This window comes from Bufo gargarizans, chromosome 7 (genome assembly GCF_014858855.1).
Source record: "Bufo gargarizans isolate SCDJY-AF-19 chromosome 7, ASM1485885v1, whole genome shotgun sequence".
NCBI lineage: Eukaryota > Metazoa > Chordata > Amphibia > Anura > Bufonidae > Bufo > Bufo gargarizans.
The window spans coordinates 115,316,418-115,335,792 of NC_058086.1; the positions used below are offsets into that span (position 1 = coordinate 115,316,418).

At 43.4% G+C, this 19,375-nt stretch overlaps 1 protein-coding gene across 1 annotated transcript in view; it reads right to left on the reverse strand.

Moving 5' to 3' along the window:
• HMCN1 (hemicentin 1) overlaps positions 1-19,375 on the reverse strand; it is a 655,003-nt gene that overhangs the window by 554,015 nt on the left and 81,613 nt on the right. The window contains 7 exon segments of the mRNA XM_044300627.1: positions 4,660-4,804; positions 10,858-10,985; positions 15,025-15,120; positions 15,297-15,479; positions 15,574-15,732; positions 15,813-15,926; positions 18,891-19,018. Coding sequence (XP_044156562.1) covers positions 4,660-4,804; positions 10,858-10,985; positions 15,025-15,120; positions 15,297-15,479; positions 15,574-15,732; positions 15,813-15,926; positions 18,891-19,018 — 953 coding nt within the window.

The window sequence follows — 19,375 nt, forward strand, 5'->3', positions numbered from 1 at the left end:
CAGTACACAGCTCTGCTACATGCAGGTTACACATACAGCTCTGCTACACCGTACACAGCACTGCTACATGCAGGTTACACATACAGCTCTGCTACACAGTTCACAGCTCTGCTACATGCAGGTTACACATACAGCTCTGCTACACAGTACACAGCTCTGCTACATGCAGGTTACACATACAGATCTGCTACACAGTACACAGTTCTGCTACCTGCAGGTTACACGTACATCTCTGTAACACAGTACACAGCTCTGCTACATGCAGGTTACACATACATCTCTGTAACACAGTACACAGCTCTGCTACATGCAGGTTACACATACACATCTCTAGTACAGAGCTCTATTTGATGGCTACTGTTCTGTACACTCTACCAGCTGCTGTGCACATCTGACCCCTCCCACACACGTGACTCGTCACATGGTCATGACGTCATCACAGGTCCTTTGCCTCTCCAGCAGCTAGCAGCTCCGTCAGGTGAAGAGTGTGTGTAGTAGGGCGTATTTTGAGTTAGGGAGGACAGAGTTTTGTCTGATGTCTGATGGAGTTTTACCTGAAGGAGGACGGAGTTTTGTCTGATGTCTGATGGAGTTTTGGGTGACGGAGGACAGAGTTTTGTCTGATGTCTGAGGTCTGATGGAGTTTTGCCTGATGGAGGACGGAGTTTTGTCTGATGTCTGAGGTCTGATGGAGTTTTGGGTGACGGAGGACAGAGTTTTGTCTGATGTCTGAGGTCTGATGGAGTTTTGCCTGATGGAGGACGGAGTTTTGTCTGATGTCTGAGGTCTGATGGAGTTTTGGGTGACGGAGGACGGAGTTTTGTCTGATGTCTGAGGGCTGATGGAGTTTTGCCTGACGGAGGACGGAGTTTTGGCTGATGTCTGAGGTCTGATGGAGTTTTAGCTGATGTCTGAGGTCTGATGGAGTTTTGCCTGACGGAGGACGGAGTTTTGGCTGATGTCTGAGGTCTGACGGAGTTTTAGCTGATGTCTGAGGTCTGATGGAGTTTTGGGTGACGGAGGACAGAGTTTTGTCTGATGTCTGAGGTCTGATGGAGTTTTGGGTGACGGAGGACGGAGTTTTGTCTGATGTCTGAGGTCTGATGGAGTTTTGGGTGACGGAGGACAGAGTTTTGTCTGATGTCTGAGGTCTGATGGAGTTTTGGGTGACGGAGGACAGAGTTTTGTCTGATGTCTGAGGTCTGATGGAGTTTTGGGTGACGGAGGACAGAGTTTTGTCTGATGTCTGAGGTCTGATGGAGTTTTGGGTGACGGAGGACAGAGTTTTGTCTGATGTCTGAGGTCTGATGGAGTTTTGCCTGACGGAGGACAGAGTTTTGTCTGATGTCTGAGGTCTGATGGAGTTTTGGGTGACGGAGGACAGAGTTTTGTCTGATGTCTGAGGTCTGATGGAGTTTTGGGTGACGGAGGACAGAGTTTTGTCTGATGTCTGAGGTCTGATGGAGTTTTGGGTGACGGAGGACAGAGTTTTGTCTGATGTCTGAGGTCTGATGGAGTTTTGCCTGACGGAGGACAGAGTTTTGTCTGATGTCTGAGGTCTGATGGAGTTTTGGGTGACGGAGGACAGAGTTTTGTCTGATGTCTGAGGTCTGATGGAGTTTTGGGTGACGGAGGACAGAGTTTTGTCTGATGTCTGAGGTCTGATGGAGTTTTGCCTGATGGAGGACGGAGTTTTGTCTGATGTCTGAGGTCTGATGGAGTTTTGGGTGACGGAGGACAGAGTTTTGTCTGATGTCTGAGGTCTGATGGAGTTTTGGGTGACGGAGGACGGAGTTTTGTCTGATGTCTGAGGTCTGATGGAGTTTTGCCTGATGGAGGACGGAGTTTTGTCTGATGTCTGAGGTCTGATGTAGTTTTGGGTGACGGAGGACGGAGTTTTGTCTGATGTCTGAGGGCTGATGGAGTTTTGTCTGACGGAGGACGGAGTTTTGTCTGATGTCTGATGGAGTTTTGCCTGACGGAGGACGGAGTTTTGTCTGATGTCTGAGGGCTGATGGAGTTTTGCCTGACGGAGGATGGAGTTGTGGATGATGTCTGATGATGTCCTAATATGTATGCCGTAAAATGTAGCTCTGGTTGTATGTTAAGGGTCGTTGTCCTGCTGGAAGGTGAACCTCCGCCCCAGTCTCAAGTCTTTTGCAGCCTCTACCAGGTTTTCCTCCAGGATTGCCCTGTATTTATCTCCATCCATCATCCAATCAACTCTGACCAGATTCCCTGTCCCTGCCGAAAAAAAGCTATGTCCCCTACATGCCTTGCGGCAAACTGCAAAACAAGACTTCTTATGGCTTGCTTTCAAAAATGACTTTCTTCTTGCCACTTCTCTATAAAGGCCAGATTTGTGGAGTACGTGACTAATAGTTTTCAGATAGAAAGAGTCTCCCACCTAAGCTGTGGATCTCCGCAGCTCCTCCAAAGTGACCATGGGTCTCTTGGCTGTTTCTCTAATTAGTGCTCACCTTGCCTGGGCTGTCAGTTTAGGTGGACGGCCATGCCTTGGTAGGTTTGCAGTTGTGCCATACTCCTTGCATTTTCGGACGATGGATTGAACAGTGCTCCATTAAGATGTTCAGAGCTTAGGATTTTTTTTATTATAACCTAACCCTGCTTTACACTTCTCCACAACTTTTCCTTGACCTGTCTGGTTTGTTCCTTGGTTTTCATGATCATGTTCACTAATCTTCTCTAACAAACCTCTGAGGCCTTCACAGATCAGCTGTAGTTATACTGAGAATAAATTACACACAGGTGGACTCTATTTACTAACCGGGTGACTTCTGAATGTAGTAGGTCAAACTAGATTTTATTTAGGTGTATCAGAGTACAGGAGGCTGAATACAAATGCACGCCACCCTTTGCAGAGTTTTATTTATTAAAAGTTTGGAAAACCATGGATAATTTTATTTTCACTTCACACATAATTGCTACTTAAAATAAAATACATTTAAGTTTGTGGATGTAACATGAAAAAAATGTGGAAAAGTTGAAGGGATATCAATACTTTTTTGAGGCGCTGTATGTACTTCTGAAATATTGCCAAGAACAGGAAGTCTTTCTTTGGCATATAGGTATACCATAACCTGACCAATTCATGCAATCCCCCAAGATGTAAAGTACCCTAAAAGAGGTTGTGTGTCAATACGGTTTGTACAATGCTTGTAAAACTGCAGCATAGTTTTAAAAGTTGTGCAGCACATTATACATTTGAATGGAACCTGACTTATCTTTCGTAATACATTCCAACATGCACTAGCATAAAGAAATAACAATAAAAAAAACTTGCTTTGGAGTATAGAACAATTTCAAGATCAACATGACTAAATCTAAAGATTTGAACGCTTTTCTTGCTGGGTCCATGGGTTCGTCGCTAAAAGCCTACTTTCCCATCACATGGCCTGTGGCAGGTATTACCTAGGGATTAAGATTACCTCAGACCTATCCCAGTTATTCAGAGATAATTTTACCCCCCTTCGTCAACGATTTCAAAATGACCTAGAGTCCTGCAACATACAGAATGTTCATGGTTTGGCAGAATCAGTATCGTAAAAATGAATCTCTTGCCAAAATTACTTTACCTTTTGTAGATCATCCCCATTTGCATCCCAGCCACATACTGGACCCAAATTTGTTGCTGTTTCATGAGGTTTGTTTAGTGCCTGACTGGAGGCCCTAGAATTGAGTGGGAGATTCCAGCTTGTTCAAAGGATGCGAGTGGGATTGGTCTCCTAGATTGCCATCTATATTATCATTCTACAGTCTAAGCTAGGCTTCTGGACATGCTTCGTTTTGACAATCTAAAATCCTGGGTTTGTATTGCCCTAAAGTCCTCCTTCTCCCTAACTACACTCCACTGGTTAACGAAGAGTACACATCGTACCCCGACTGCGTTTTAATTTACCGCCAATCATACATTTGCGGTTCTGGCCAGTATTGGACCCTACGGGCCCCCTTGACCCAATCACAACCCCTTGTTTCTGCCAGGGGCTTAATCTTCATCCTTTCTCAACGGAACAAAAGCACACCCACTGGCACTTCTTCATAAGTGGTTACCCTTGATCTCTGATTGTTGTTGGAGATGTGACATGGCGGACGGCACATTGCTCCATATTTGGTGGTGATGTACCACTTTACGCAGCTTTTGGGATTCTGTACACAAGACTATCCAGGAAGTGATTGTAATCCCTATCTCAAACACCCCAGAATACTTTTTACTATATGTATTTTACTATCCCTGCCTAAAAAAATTATCTCCAAGTATCTCATTCAGGCAGCGCATGTTCCTGCGATGCAACTGCCTGCCGGATTCCTCTGCCGCAAATGTGAAAGTACCCCTAAATAGTAAAGGTGACACAGTATTGTAACTGTTACAACTGCTAAAATAAAAAAATCCCCAAATTTTTTTCCTAAGAAGGATTAACACTAATAGTACAAAATTACAATTATTTTTTTACTATTGCTTTTTGAGAATCACAAGGAAAAATGGAGTATCATTGTCATAATTATTTTTATTCTGACATAGTATATGAGTATAATGTCTCATATTCTGATATAAAGTATTTGCAACACAACTTTGCTATTCAAGCTCTCCAGTAATATTCTGTGATATTATATTCTGTAATATGTAATATTCTGCCTTACCGTATACATTGATAGTTGTTAATCGTTTACTTGTGCCAGCAACATTTGTCGCTGTGCATGCATATTCTCCATCATCTTGCAGGTGAGCACTTTCTAGATGAAGACTTCCATCTGTCCGGACACTAACATAGGGGTTTGAAACCACCTAAAGAACATAAACATCTTAGAAAGTCTACCTGATTCAGTCCTCAGAAGGACAGAACACATTATAGCGAGTGGTGAGACGGTGCAATATGAGGTCTGGCAAGGTCCTAATCATCAAGAAGGTTAACCACAGAATACACAAAATTCCATTGCAATTAGGTAATTAGTCTATTAAGTATCTGCAATGAGGACAAAAGAACAGGTGGATCAGTTAATGCTATCTGTGCCTCACACAGGATTGCCTGCCCTGTACAATGCTGTATGCGCTCCTGCTCAACATCACCTTATATCCTCTGTGACAGTGTGAACAAGGTCCCGGAGGACTTGGTCATGGTTTTCTGATGTTATTTGCATTAATTATCTTTGTGTTCATTTTTCATTGTGGATACCTTATAGAGTGTACTTCCCATACACACTGAAGCTATTAGTAGAGAAGTATCAAAGGGAATCTGCCAGGCCCCCCAAGTCCTATTAAATACAGTACTACAAGAATTGTACTGCTGTAACTGACCTCAAACTACTAATTGGCAAGTAGACACTCACCCCATTCCCCCACTGTGCACCCACAAACCAGCCCTGGAATAGATTGAGGGGACTGCCAAGTGGACATACAAAATATGCATAGGACTCGAGGATGAGTGCTCTCAACATAGTGGAGAATGGGGGTGATTATTGATAAACAAATTACTGATCTGAGGTCAATGGTAGCAGCACTATTCATGTATTAATGTACTTAAAAAGGACCTGTCACCGCAAAATGCGGCGCAATAAGCAGTCATCATTTGCGGCGAACTTTGCTCGTTTGCAATTCGCCGAACATGCGAGCATATGGCGATACTCTCACGTGCCATTTTTTTTTGCATAGCGCCGAACTTTCACCCATGACACATCCATCAAGTGGGAGAGGATAGCCAATTGAGATGTTTCACCACATGGACACACCCCCAACCCTATAACAGAACCCGATCTGGCAGCCATTTTACATTATGTGTTTTGCCAGTGTAGGGAGAGGTTGCATTTTGGAGCAGGGACAGTTAGGGACACCAAATGCTACAAACCGGATTCCCAAAAAGTTGGGACACTAAACAAATTGTGAATAAAAACTGAATGCAATGATGTGGAGATGGCAAATGTCAATATTTTATTTGTAATAGAACGTAGATGACAGATCAAACGTTTAATCCGAGTAAATGTATCATTTTAAAGGAAAAATACGTTGATTCAAATTTCAATACAATCCACCGTGCCATCCGCCATTGCCAGCTGAAACTCTACAGTGCAAAGAAGAAGCCATTTCTAAGCAAGATCCACAAGCTCAGGCATTTTCACTGGGCCAGGGATCATTTAAAATGGAGTGTGGCAAAATGGAAGACTGTTCTGTGGTCAGACTCGGAGGCCTTTAGAAAATTTGTGGCCATTGGCACACCACAATGGAAGGTCCCTGGAAGGAAATTTTTCTCCCAGAAGGGCATCCCGGATCTACACTCACCTAAAGAATTATTAGGAACACCTGTTCTATTTCTCATTAATGCGATTATCTAGTCAACCAATCACATGGCAGTTGCTTCAATGCATGTAGGGTTGTGGTCCTGGTCAAGACAATCTCCTGAACTCCAAACTGAATGTCAGAATGGGAAAGAAAGGTGGGCTACAACAGCAGAAGACCCCACCGGGTACCACTCATCTCCACTACAAATAGGAAAAAGAGGCTACAATTTGCACGAGCTCACCAAAATTGGACTGTTGAAAACTGGAAAAATGTTGCCTGGTCTGATGAGTCTCGGTTTCTGTTGGGACATTCAAAAGGTAGAGTTCGAATTTGGCGTAAACAGAATGAGAACATGTATCCATCATGCCTTGTTAACACTGTGCAGGCTGGTGGTGGTGGTGTAATGGTGTGGGGGATGTTTTATGGGCACACTTTAGGCCCCTTAGTGCCAATTGGCCATCGTTTAAATGCCACGGGCTACCTGAGCATTGTTTCTGACCATGTCCATCCCTTCATGACCACCATGTACCCATCCTCTGATGGCTACTTCCAGCAGGATAATGCACCATGTCACAAAGCTTGAATCATTTCAAATTGGTTTCTTGAACATGACAATCACTGTACTAAAATGGCCCCCACAGTCACCAGATCTCAACCCAATAGAGCATCTTTGGGATGTGGTGGAACGGGAGCTTCGTGCCCTGGATGTGCATCCCTCAAATCTCCATCAACTGCAAGATGCTATCCTATCAATATGGGCCAACATTTCTAAAGAATGCTATCAGCACCTTGTTGAATCAATGCCACGTAGAATTAAGGCAGTTCTGAAGGCAAAAGGGAGTCCAACACCGTATTAGTATGGTGTTCCTAATAATTCTTTAGGTGAGTGTATATGGCCACGTTTAGCTGCAAGTTAATATATCTCTGGCACACAGTGTCGGTGCCAAGATACATCTGACCACAGACACGTGGTCTAGGAAACACGGGCAGGAAAGGTACATAACTTTTACTGCCCACTGGGTCAACCTTCTGACGCGCATCAAGCATGTAAACCGTGGCACCCGTGTGGATTTGGTGTTACCGCCACGGATTGCATGCAGGCCTGCCTCTTCTTCTCCTTCTTCTCCTACTCCATCCTCCGTCTACTCCTCGGATAACTCCTCCTTTTCCACTGCTACCTCCTCTTACGCTACACCACTCAAGGTCCCCAGAACCTATTCGACATGTAACATAGTAACATAGTACATAATGCCGAAAAAAGACATTTGTCCATCCAGTTCAGCCTGTTATCCTGCAAGTTGATCCAGAGGAAGGCAGGTGAGAAGTTGCCATGCTGTGCTGCGGCTGTTGTGCCTGGAAGCCAAGAGCCACACCGTTCCTGCACTGCTTTCAGCTCTGTGGTCACAGGCAAATCAGTGGCTAACCCCGCTCAATTTGACAGTTGGTAAAGTAGTGTGCGATAATGGTGGCAATCTGCTGAGCACGCTGAAACAGGGCAAAATGACACACGTGCCGTGCATGGCACATGTCCTGAACTTAGTCGTGCAGCGATTCGTTGCCAAATACCCCAGGTCCAGGATGTCTTGCGCCAGGCCAGGAAAATCTCTGGCCATTTTAGAAGATCTTACACGGCCATGGCTCGCCTTGCTGATGTTCAGCAGCAACACCACTTGCCCGTCAGATGTCTGGTTTGTGACTGCCCAATGCGCTGGAACACCTTGCATATGCTTGATAGGCTGCTCCAGCAGAGACATGCAGTTAACGACTACCTGTACAAACTCTGCAGCAGGACAGGTTCTTGGCAGCTTGGTTACTTTTCACCGCGCCAGTGGCTGCTCATGCGTGACGGATGCAGACTTCTGTGGCCATTTGATGAAATTACCAAACTGGTCAGTCGCAGCCAGGGCGCCATCAGTGACATCATACCTTACGCCTTCTTTCTGGAGCGTGCATTGCGTCGTGTCATTGATCAGGCCGTCGAGGAGCAGGAGCTGGAAGATGAGGAAGTCGCAATGCTGAATGAATTCCCAGGGGGGCTACTCCATCTGAGACAAGTCAGCAGGAGTCTGAAGAGGAGTCAGAGGAGGAGGGGCCAGAAGAGCAGGCTTTAAACATTTCAGGGATCCCTGGTGTTGTCCGTGGCTAGGGGAGGAGACCGAGGACGACATTCTCCTGGGCGATAAGCAGGAGCCAGGGCGCTCCACCGCTACCAATTTAGTGCAAAAAGGGGGCCTTCATGCTCCAGTGTTTGAAGAGGGACCCTCGTATAAAAAGCATAATTGTCAAGGACCTGTACTGGGTGGCAATGTACTTAGACCCCCGGTACAAACACAAAATGGCAGACATGTTACCAGCATCACAGAGGACTGTCAGAATGCAGCATCTCCGGGCCTTGCTGTGAGAGATGCTGCATTCTGCTGTTGCGGGCACTGGCAGAGGAATTTCCACCCACAGCGAAACAGGTTCGGGGTACCAATCCTACCACGCCTGCAAAATGAGGGTGGTTTGAAATTGTGCTGGTCACTTCGCCCTCCGGATCGAGCCTCAGGGAACGCCTAGACCGACAGGTGTCCGACTAAATCAGGTTAACGGCCGATGTGGACGCTCTGAGAAGCGAGAAACCCCTTAACTACTAGGTGTGCAGGCTTGACCTGTGGGCAGAGCTGGCGCAATTTGTCATGGAACTATTGGCTTGCCCCTCGTCGAGTGTCCTGTCCGAAAGGACGTTCAGCGCAGCAGGGGGGGTCTTGACTGATAAGCGTACTCGCCTAGCTCACGACAGTGTGGACTACTTCATATTTTATAAAATGAATGAGGCATGGATCTTGGAGGAATTCAACACCTGTGATAGCCACGTGCAATTGAATTTTGTCATGCCAGCCCACACATATCCGCCACCACTCAGAACAAAGAATGGAGTGCTGCTGCACATTTGTATACCTCAAACCGATAGGAAATAAAACATTTCTAGGCTGCAGCAGGGCACATTTTTGAGAGTTTCCCTTTAAGATGCATACAAATGGCCCCTGATTAAAATACATATTTTTTGTGGGAATTTTTGCCAATGATCCCCCTCTGGTATATCACTGTCCATGTTGTGGGACTATTTGTGTACTTCTAATAAGTGTTTGCTGTCTGCAAATATGACCTGAAGGTTTTTCAGGTTCGCCTGCCTTTAAAGTGAATGTGGTCCGCCGCTAACACGCGATTTGTGAACATTTGATCGCAAATGAGTGTTCAAAAATCGTCCTGGCCGATGTTCGTCCATCACTAGTCATCATGTTATATAGCAGAAGGAGCTGAGCAGACTGATTTATAGTTACACTTACACAGGGAACAGTATTAATCACTTATAACACCTCCCGTGTACAACTGTACAAGTCAGAAAGAGAAGAGATATCTAATATATAAAGCTGAGTGTATGTGTATGTATGTCCGCTAAAGGAATCTGCACCATCGCATTTACAATCACGAAATTTGGCACACAGGTACATCAAGTGTCCGGGAAGGTTTTAGACCAGGTCTCAGCTCTCTAGGAGGTACCGTTCCTGAGGTAGTCCCAAAAAATGCATTAGCCAATAGAAGTTTAGTCATATGACCCTTATCAGCCAATAGAAGCTTGCAGGTCCTCCAGACCTGTGTGTCCTCCATACACAGTTTTATTCTAGATTTCCATAACAACCCAGCCATTTATCTTCACTGCTGTATGAGAGCTTTAAAGGAAATCTGTCACCAAGATAATTGCTATTGAAGTAAAGCCATGGCCCAATAGCACTTAGTACCTTATTTCCAGATGTGCCTTTGTTCCAGCAAAAGATGTTTTTATCCTCTGAAAATCCAGTTTATTTGGTATGCAAATGAACCAGTAAGGTGCCCAGAGGGGCGTCACTCTTGCAGGAAGGAGCCCAGACACGCCCCCTGCCACAATGAGTCGATGGGGATTAAAAAAATGAAGGTAAAATTCAACTTCTGTCAGCTGAGATGGGAGGGAGGGTGACTTTCTCCCTGCAGCTTACACTCAGACAGCAGAGTGCTACTGTCTTAGAGTGAGCTGTTTAAAAGGACACTCCCCCGATCCAGTAAAGGAACCTGTTAAGGGGCGGGCCCCTGTGGAGGTCACTGTCAAGTTAGGGGGGTGGGCTGCTGTGGCGGTCCAATTTTAAGAGACCGGCCACTCTGAGGGTGGTCAGTGTTAATGGGTGGGGGGCTGTGGAGGTCACTGTTAAGGGGGCGGGGTGCTGTAGATGTTACTGCTATAGTGGATAGTATTGATATCTTTTAACGACACACACAAACATTAAATGAAATAGATTAAATATACCGGAGCGAAGCTGGATCCTTTAGCTAGTCAATGTATAAATTACAAGTTTTACTAAATCTTTATCCAAAACTATATATCAATCTGCTCAGCTCCTCCTGCTCTATAACATGATTCACTCTAATAGGGAACAAAGGACCGTAAGAAACTTTTAGCTATACTATATTTGTTATTTTCCTTTGCAGCAAGATACTGCTATTTAATATCTAACATGTACAGTGCTAATGAATAGCAGCAAGTGACTTACCACTACATTGTCTTTAAGCCACTGTCTGATTGGAAGTGGATTTCCAGCTAGGAGTACACAAGGCAGGGTGATTTGGTTTCCTTCAATAACATTCACCACGTGAGGACTCTCTCCAATTATAGGCACGGCTAAAAGTGCAATAATAAAACTCAAATAGAAGCATATAGATGAGAAATACACAATACAAAAAAATCTGCCTATGATCTGTTCTTAGTTGCATGGTAGCTAATTTGTCCTCTAAGCTGTGACCTCTGGAAAGGAAAGAGTTAAAACAAAATTGTAACAGAGTCAGTAAGCCAAAGACAGCTGTACCCGCGACACACAATGTGGAAATTTGGGGCAGATCAGTGGTGTAACTACCGGGGAAGCAGGGGGAAGCGGCTGCTTTGGGGCCCGGGCTGACAAGGGGCCCGTCGGCCCGGGAGCAGTGTCTCAGTGTCAGACAACATGAGAATTATCTCAGTCTAGGCACTTCACTTATAGTGCGGTCACATTACCATCAGTCCCTGACCGCCAACAGCCAATTCTCCCCCCCTCCCTTTTTCAGCCCTAAAAGAAAGCTGTTTATGTGTGTGTGTCCGGACTCACTCAGGCGTGCAGGCTCAGGAGGACAGTGGGGCTGCAGCATTACATGTCAGCAATGTGCCTGCTGACGTTGATTGATGCTGCCCAGCGTTCCGTGCTCAGAAAGATGCATGCAGAGGTCAGGAAGAAAAAAACTGCATGCTATCAGCAGTGCTCCCCCTCCTCCTCCGTGAATCCTGGCTGCTCCTCTCCTGCAGTCTCCAAGTAGAAAGATTAGTGACCAATCTGTGTTTATGTGTGTATATATCTACAGTACAGACCAAAAGTTTGGACACACCTTCTCATTCAAAGAGTTTACTTTATTTTCATGACTATGAAAATTGTAGATTCACACTGAAGGCATCAAAACTATGAATTAACACATGTGAAATTATATACATAACAAAAAAGTGTGAAACAACTGAAAATATGTCATATTCTAGGTTCTTCAAAGTAGCCACCTTTTGCTTTGATTACTGCTTTGCACACTCTTGGCATTCTCTTGATGAGCTTCAAGAGGTAGTCCCCTGAAATGGTTTTCACTTCACAGGTGTTCCCTGTCAGGTTTAATAAGTGGGATTTCTTGCCTTATAAATGGGGTTGGGACCATCAGTTGCGTTGAGGAGAAGTCAGGTGGATACACAGATGACAGTCCTACTGAATAGACTGTTAGAATTTGTATTATGGCAAGAAAAATGCAGCTAAGTAAAGAAAAACGAGTGGCCATCATTACTTTAAGAAATGAAGGTCAGTCAGTCAGCCGAAAAATTGTTAAAACTTTGAAAGTAAGGGCTATTTGACCATGAAGGAGAGTGATGGGGTGCTGCGCCAGATGACCTGGCCTCCACAGTCACCGGACCTGAACCCAATCGAGATGGTTTGGGGTGAGCTGGACCGCAGAGTGAAGGCAAAAGGGCCAACAAGTGCTAAGCATCTCTGGGAACTCCTTCAAGACTGTTGGAAGACCATTTCAGGGGACTACCTCTTGAAGTTCATCAAGAGAATGCCAAGAGTGTGCAAAGCAGTAATCAAAGCAAAAGGTGGCTACTTTGAAGAACCTAGAATATGACATATTTTCAGTTGTTTCACACTTGTTTGTTATGTATATAATTCCACATGTGTTAATTCATAGTTTTGATGCCTTCATAGTCATGAAAATAAAGAAAACTCTTTGAATGAGAAGGTGTGTCCAAACTTTTGGTCTGTACTGTATGTGTGTGTGTATATATATATATATATATATATATATATATATATACACACACACAATTTTTTTAAAAGAAAATATGTTGGTTATCATATTTTCATATTTTTTCTGCCAAAAGTGGTGGGAAAATGAAAGCGGTCATCAGTATGCAGGAGGTGCAGGGAGCAATGAGTCTAGCACTCTACAAGTTGCTCTCCTTGGTCTTCTTCCGGGCGACGTCCACAATAAGATTATCTGTATTTGTACCGCCCCAGATCTGGCAGGACAGTCTCAGAGTTCGGTGGCTGTCCTGCCTTACTGGGAGGACTGTGGCATGTCTTGCTCTTACCTGCCTCTGCATTTTTAGGATGCAGAGAAAGTTGAGTGCAATGGCGCTGTCATGTGTGTTTTATTCACCAGGGTAACAGGACGAGTTTTATTTTTTATTTTTTTTAACAATTCAGTGACCGGCACTACTGCGAGGGGCCACTAAAGGAGGCATTCTACTGTAATGGAGATTTCAGTTTTGTTGGCCCCAGAGGGGACTGGGTGGAATTGGGACATGTATAGACAGACATTAAAGGGAACCTGTCACCTTGATTTTTTGTATAGAGCTGTGGACATGGGTTGCTAGATGGCCGCTAGAACATCCGCAATACCCAGTCCCCATAGCTCTGTGTGCTTTTATTGTGTAAAAAAAAAATTTGATACATATGCAAATTTAACCTAGGATGAGTCCTGTCCCTGACTCATCTCACGTACAGGACACATCTCAGGTTAATTTGCATATGTATCAAATAGTTTTTTTTTTACACAATAAAAGCACACAGAGCTATGGGGACTGGGTATTGCGGATGTGCTAGCGGCCATCTAGCAACCCATGTCCTCAGCTCTATACACAAAATCCCGGTGACAGGTTCCCTTTAAGTAGGGTTAGAGGCATGGCTACTGCTGATCATGGCCTTCCTTGGGCTTTTTTAATAATTGAAAGCTATAACCATGTACTAGATTATCTGTAGTGTTACATATGACTGCACTTTTACAGAATATCCGAAGGAGTCCCATAGACTCAGATACCACAAGTCCTATTCTCCCATAGAAGTAAATGGCAGGAGCCACACATGTTGATCTACTCCATACACTGCCATAGGAGTCAGCATCTGTCGCACTTTTATTGTAAAGCCACAGAAACATTAGATGAGAATTCCCCATTAAATTATAGTCACACGGTATTGCAGGTTACCCCGTGGTTGCTACATATAAATGCGCCGTTAGTAAGAGATTGCCCACCTTTCATGATGTATCGCCCAGCTACCTAAATGCTCCACTCAGCAACAGCAGAGGTTTAGAGGGAACACTGCCCCCTGGACCTTTCAGTGCAGCTCCTGGCCCTTATCTGCGACCCTTTCCCTTGTGTGCCACCCTGGCCCTTGTTTGCGCCCCTGGCTATTGTTCGTGCCCCTGGCTCATATCTGCGACCCCCCTGGTCCTGGCCTGTGCCCCCACCAATCCTGTCCTGTGCCACCCTGGCCCCTGTATGCACCTCTCTGGCCCTTGTATGTGCCCCTGGCCCTTGTATGCACCCCCTGGCCTTTGCCTGCGCCCCCGTCTAGGCCTGACCCCTGTCTGCGATATTGACTAGTCAAAGGAGTGGGGTTTGCATGGGAAGATGGAGTTGCAAAGTGAGGCGGGGGTTGGGGGGGCCCGTACAAAAATTTGCTGTGGGGCCCAGTCACTACTAGCTATGCCCCTGGGGCAGATATACTATTAAATTGCACTAGAATACTAGTGCACACGCCATGCACCACATTTATTAATTGCCTGAAGATGTCTTCCGTTTTTGTGTGCAGTAATGCAAAAGATGGGCTACTTATATATGAAGGAATTATTTTTACTAAACTGTCATGACTTGACTACATCTAAGAACAGGACTGCATATTTACAGTTTAAAGGTCCATTCACACGTCCGTAGTGTATTGCGGATCCACAATACACCCAGCCAGCACCCCCATAGAACTGCCGCGAACACTGTGTGCTGTCTGCATCCATTCCTGTTCCATTGAGAATGAATGGGTCCGCACCCGTTCCGCAATTTGTGGAACGGATGCGGACCCATTCTGCGGACGTGTGAATGGACCCTAAATAAGCAAGAAATGACATTCCAAACATAAGAACTAGGGCTGCCTCATCTCAAGAACCCCTTTTTACATTGGAACTAACCAGGCTCAGCTGAAAACCTGGGGTCCAGCTTCAGAGACCTCCAGTGGACAGCTGTTACCTTAGGGGAGACCTCCGGCAGCCCATACATTTCTTGATGTCCATAGTCCCTAATAAGAAATGGAAACTGGCCTTCTTGATGAGACAACCCATGTAATGTCTAGAGAAGAAACTTTCCCGCTGGTTGTAAAATATCTTACCTAATCCAGTCAGTGTAACAGTAACTTGTGATTGAACCTTCCCGAAATAGTTCTCAGCTTCACAGACATAGGTGCCATCATCTCCTACCCAAAGGTCTGAAAGATATCACAAAGTTATTATGTTCCATTCATTACAAGACAGCTACACATTACTTGTACCACAGGACTAGAATCGGTTAAAAGGAGAACTTTGTTTTCTCTAGGAGTCTTTTAATATGCTTCACTTCCATTTGCTTTGGCGATTTTTTACATCCTTGTACAAAAATACTCACTGTTAATCTGTAGTATGCCGCTTTTCTGATTATATATAAGTGGCTTTGAAGAGGCTGATGAGGTGTTTAATTTTCTCCATGTTATCTTTGGTTCTGGAATGCCTTGGGCAGTGCAGGACAATGTGACATCTGATCCTATATCCATTGCTATATCGTCTGGAGTCTCTATGAGCAGAGGTGCAGCTGGAAGAAAGTTATAATTCCAGGAAATATTATTAACTATACATATAGGTGTTTTTAGTATGTATATGAGACATAAGAATATGCATTAACTTACAGCCAACACTCAGTGACACTTGGCCACTTGCGCTTCCAGCTTCATTAGCCGCCACACAGGTATAATCCCCAGCATCAGAATACTTTGTATTTTTAATTGTCAAAGTTCCAAGGTGGTTCTCAATAGATATTAATGGTGATGTACTTAATTGTAAATTACCTGGATGAAAGAATAGTACAAGAACATTACAATATATTGATATAAGCTTAAACCAGATGTGGGAGTGTGTTGTTCAATACCTTTAAACCAGTGCACTTGGGGCTTTGGGATGCCGGTAGTTTTACATTCCACTGTAGTTTCTCCATTAACTGCAACCAACATTTCTTTTTTAACAACTGTCACAACTGGCGCCTCTAGAAAACAATGACAATTATAGAACATATATTAGAATTGGCAGAAAATAATAAAATTATGTATAAAAGTTGAACATACTATCCATTCCAATATACAGTGCAGTGAAGGTGACAGATGTGATGGACACTTAGCTTCATTCCCCCCTAATCTATTCGGAGGGGGGTTTAAGACCACATATTCAGTTCCCTTTATACATGCTCACATATTCACTGTGTACACATGGTTTTTAAAGAGGTAGGAGACACAGTAGGATAGCACACCACACTTAATAGGTTTAGTACTACCTATTACAATGTATACCCACAGTAGTATCCAAATATTGCATATGATCAATCTGTAATGGGCAGCGCAGTGGCTCATTGTTCAGCACTGGTGCCTTGCAGCAATGAAGGACAACATCTGTATGGATTGGGTTTGTATGTCTCCCTGTGTTTGCATGGGTTTGCTCCCTCACTCCAAAATGTGGTGACGGGGAACTTTTTGAACTTGCGATTGTGAGCTCACGAGTGATAATAATGTCTGTGGAATATGTCAGCACTATATACCGTGAGTCATATAAATAATGTTCCTGCTGCCATCTCCTTCACACAGTATATAAGGGACATTAAATTACTAAACAATTCAAACCAGCCGAACTGCTGGTACCATTACTAACAAACATGTCGCCTACTGTGTCCTTCCTCCATACCTTGTAGATTGTAAGCCCTTGTGGGCAGGGCCCCCTCTCCTTCCGTACCAGTTTGTAATCCGTCTTGTTCATGCTTATTGCACTTGTCAGGCAGTCACTGATAGCCGGGTCCCTGCATTATCATCCGGCATTACTGTAAAAGCCAATGCCGGCGGATTAACCCTTTCTATGCCACGTTCAGCGCTGACTGCAGCATAAAAGGTGTTTGCGGCGAGTGAAGGTTCCCGTTGAGTTCCTTGAGCTGCGGTGACGGGGACCTGATGAGTGAGAAGGCAGGCCAATGCCTTGCAGAGGCATCAGGACCTGCCTTCTATTGAAAGCAAGGGCTGGATCTCTCAGGCAGCTTTGGCAACACTGTAGTACACTAACAGGCAATGCATTGCAATACAGATGTATTGTAATGCATTGTAGAGGGGAAGACCCCCAGAAATTGAAGTCCCAGAGTGGGACAAGACTAAAGTAAAATAAAAAAGTTAAAAAAATATATATATTTTTAGTAATAAAAAATAAAGTTTCACGTAAAAAAACATCTCTTTCCCCTGATTTTATGATAAAAAATAGAAGAAAAAAAAGAAAAAACACACATATTAGGTATCACCCCATACATAACGACCGGCTCTATAAATATATCACATAATCTACCCCATCAGATAAACATAGTAAAAAACAATCTGTGCCAAAACAATATGGACTTACAAAAAAAGTATGTACCCCAAAATAGTACTAATCAAAGTCACCTCATCCTGCAAAAAATAAGCCATAAGACAATCGGTAAAAAAAAAAAAAAATGGCTGTCAGAAAATGGAGACACAAAAACATAATTTTTTGTTTCAAAATCCTTGAATAAAATAAAAAAGTAGTATACATACTGTATTAGGTATTCCCACGTCCGTAATGACCTGGTCTATAAAAATATCACATGACCTACCCGCTCAGGTGAAAAAAAAATAAACTGTGCCAAAACAATGGATGTACCCAAAAATGGTACAAATAAAAAATGTAAACTCTTCCTGCTAAAAATTAGCCCCTGCACAAGACGATCGGCAGAAAATTCAAAAAATATGGCGTTCAGAAAATGGAGATACAAAAACATAATTTTTTTCAGAAATGCTTTAATATGTAAAACTGAAACAAACAAAAAAAGGAGACATATTTAATATCTCCGCATCCGCAACAACCTGCTCTATGAAAATAGCACATGACGTAACCTGTCAGATGAACACTGTAAAAAAACAAAGACAAAAACTTCCAGAACAGGCATTTTTGGGATACCTTGCCTTACAAAAAGAGTAATATCATCAAGAATCCTATGTACTCCAAAGTAGTATCAATAAAACTGTTGCCAGATCCCATCATTTCCAATATGGGGTCACTTTTCTTTTGGAGTTTCTACTGTAGGGTGCCTCAGAGAGGTATAGTGTCTAAAAACCAGTCCAGCAAAATCTGCCTTCCAAAAACCATACTGCGATCCTTTTCTTCTGCGCCCTGCCATGTGCCGTGTGCCCAGCGGTTTACCACCACATATGGGGTGTTTATGTAAACTGCAGAATCAGGGAAATAGATATTGAGTTTTGTTTGGATGTTAACCCGTGATGTGTAACAGAAAGAAATAGATTAAAATGGAAAATCTGCCCAAAAAGTTAAATTTTGAAATCTCATCTCCATTTTCCTTTCATTCTTGTGGAATACCTAAAGGGTTAACAAAGTTTGTAAAATCAGTTTTGAATAACTTGAGGGGTGTAGTTTCTAAAATGGGGTCATTTATGGGTGGTTTCTACTATCTAAGCCTCACAAAGTGACTTAATGACTGAACTGGTCTGTAAAAAGTGGGTTTTGGAAATTTTCTTAAACATTTTAAGAATTTCTTCTAAAATTCTAAGCCTTCTAATGTCCTAACAAATAAAATGACATTTAAAAAATGATGCCAACATAAAGTAGACATATGGGGAATGTTAAGTAATAAATAATTTATTAGGTATTTTATGCAAATTTTTCAAAATTTTTGTAAAATTTGGGATTTTTTCATAAATAAAGGTTAAATATCTTGACAATGTATCCCGAGGAAGTGTCTTGGATAAATAAAAGTGCTCCAAACTTATTACCACATATAGTGACACATGTAAAAAATGGCCTGCGCAGGAAGGTGAAAACTGGTCCGGGATTGAAGGGGTTACCAATAATAAATAATAATAATAAATGCTTGCTATCTGTCACCAATCAGTTCATATTACCTATCAATGAAGCAAATCCATTTACCTGTTCTCTTTATACGTACCAATGTAGACAAGAACTGACGACTGCCTATCCATTCCAGCTGCGTTTGCTGCTAGACACGTATAAACTCCAGAGTCTTTCTCCATGGCATTTTTTATAAAAAAGGTCCCATCTTGTGTTAATATATATCTACCATTATGAGATAAAAGGTTGCAGTAAATGAAAAGGCAATTTCTATATAAATTTGTTTTATGACAAACATTGATGACAAGTGAACTAGATATGCTCTTGGTGTCTGCTGCTGATGACTAGAATAGAGGATCTGCAGCCTCCTTTTTACAAAACACCACCCCCATCCATCTGATGTCAGAAACTCATATCTAGCCCATTCCAAGTGAGTGATAGGAGTGACTTATAGTATTATCTTAGGTTAAAAAATGGGGGCCAGTGCAAGTGTGTGGGGGACCGGTGGTCAGACGTCATCGATCAGACACTATATTGAGTCAAATGTATTCATCTCAGATAGCTAGCAGATATAGGAGGCTA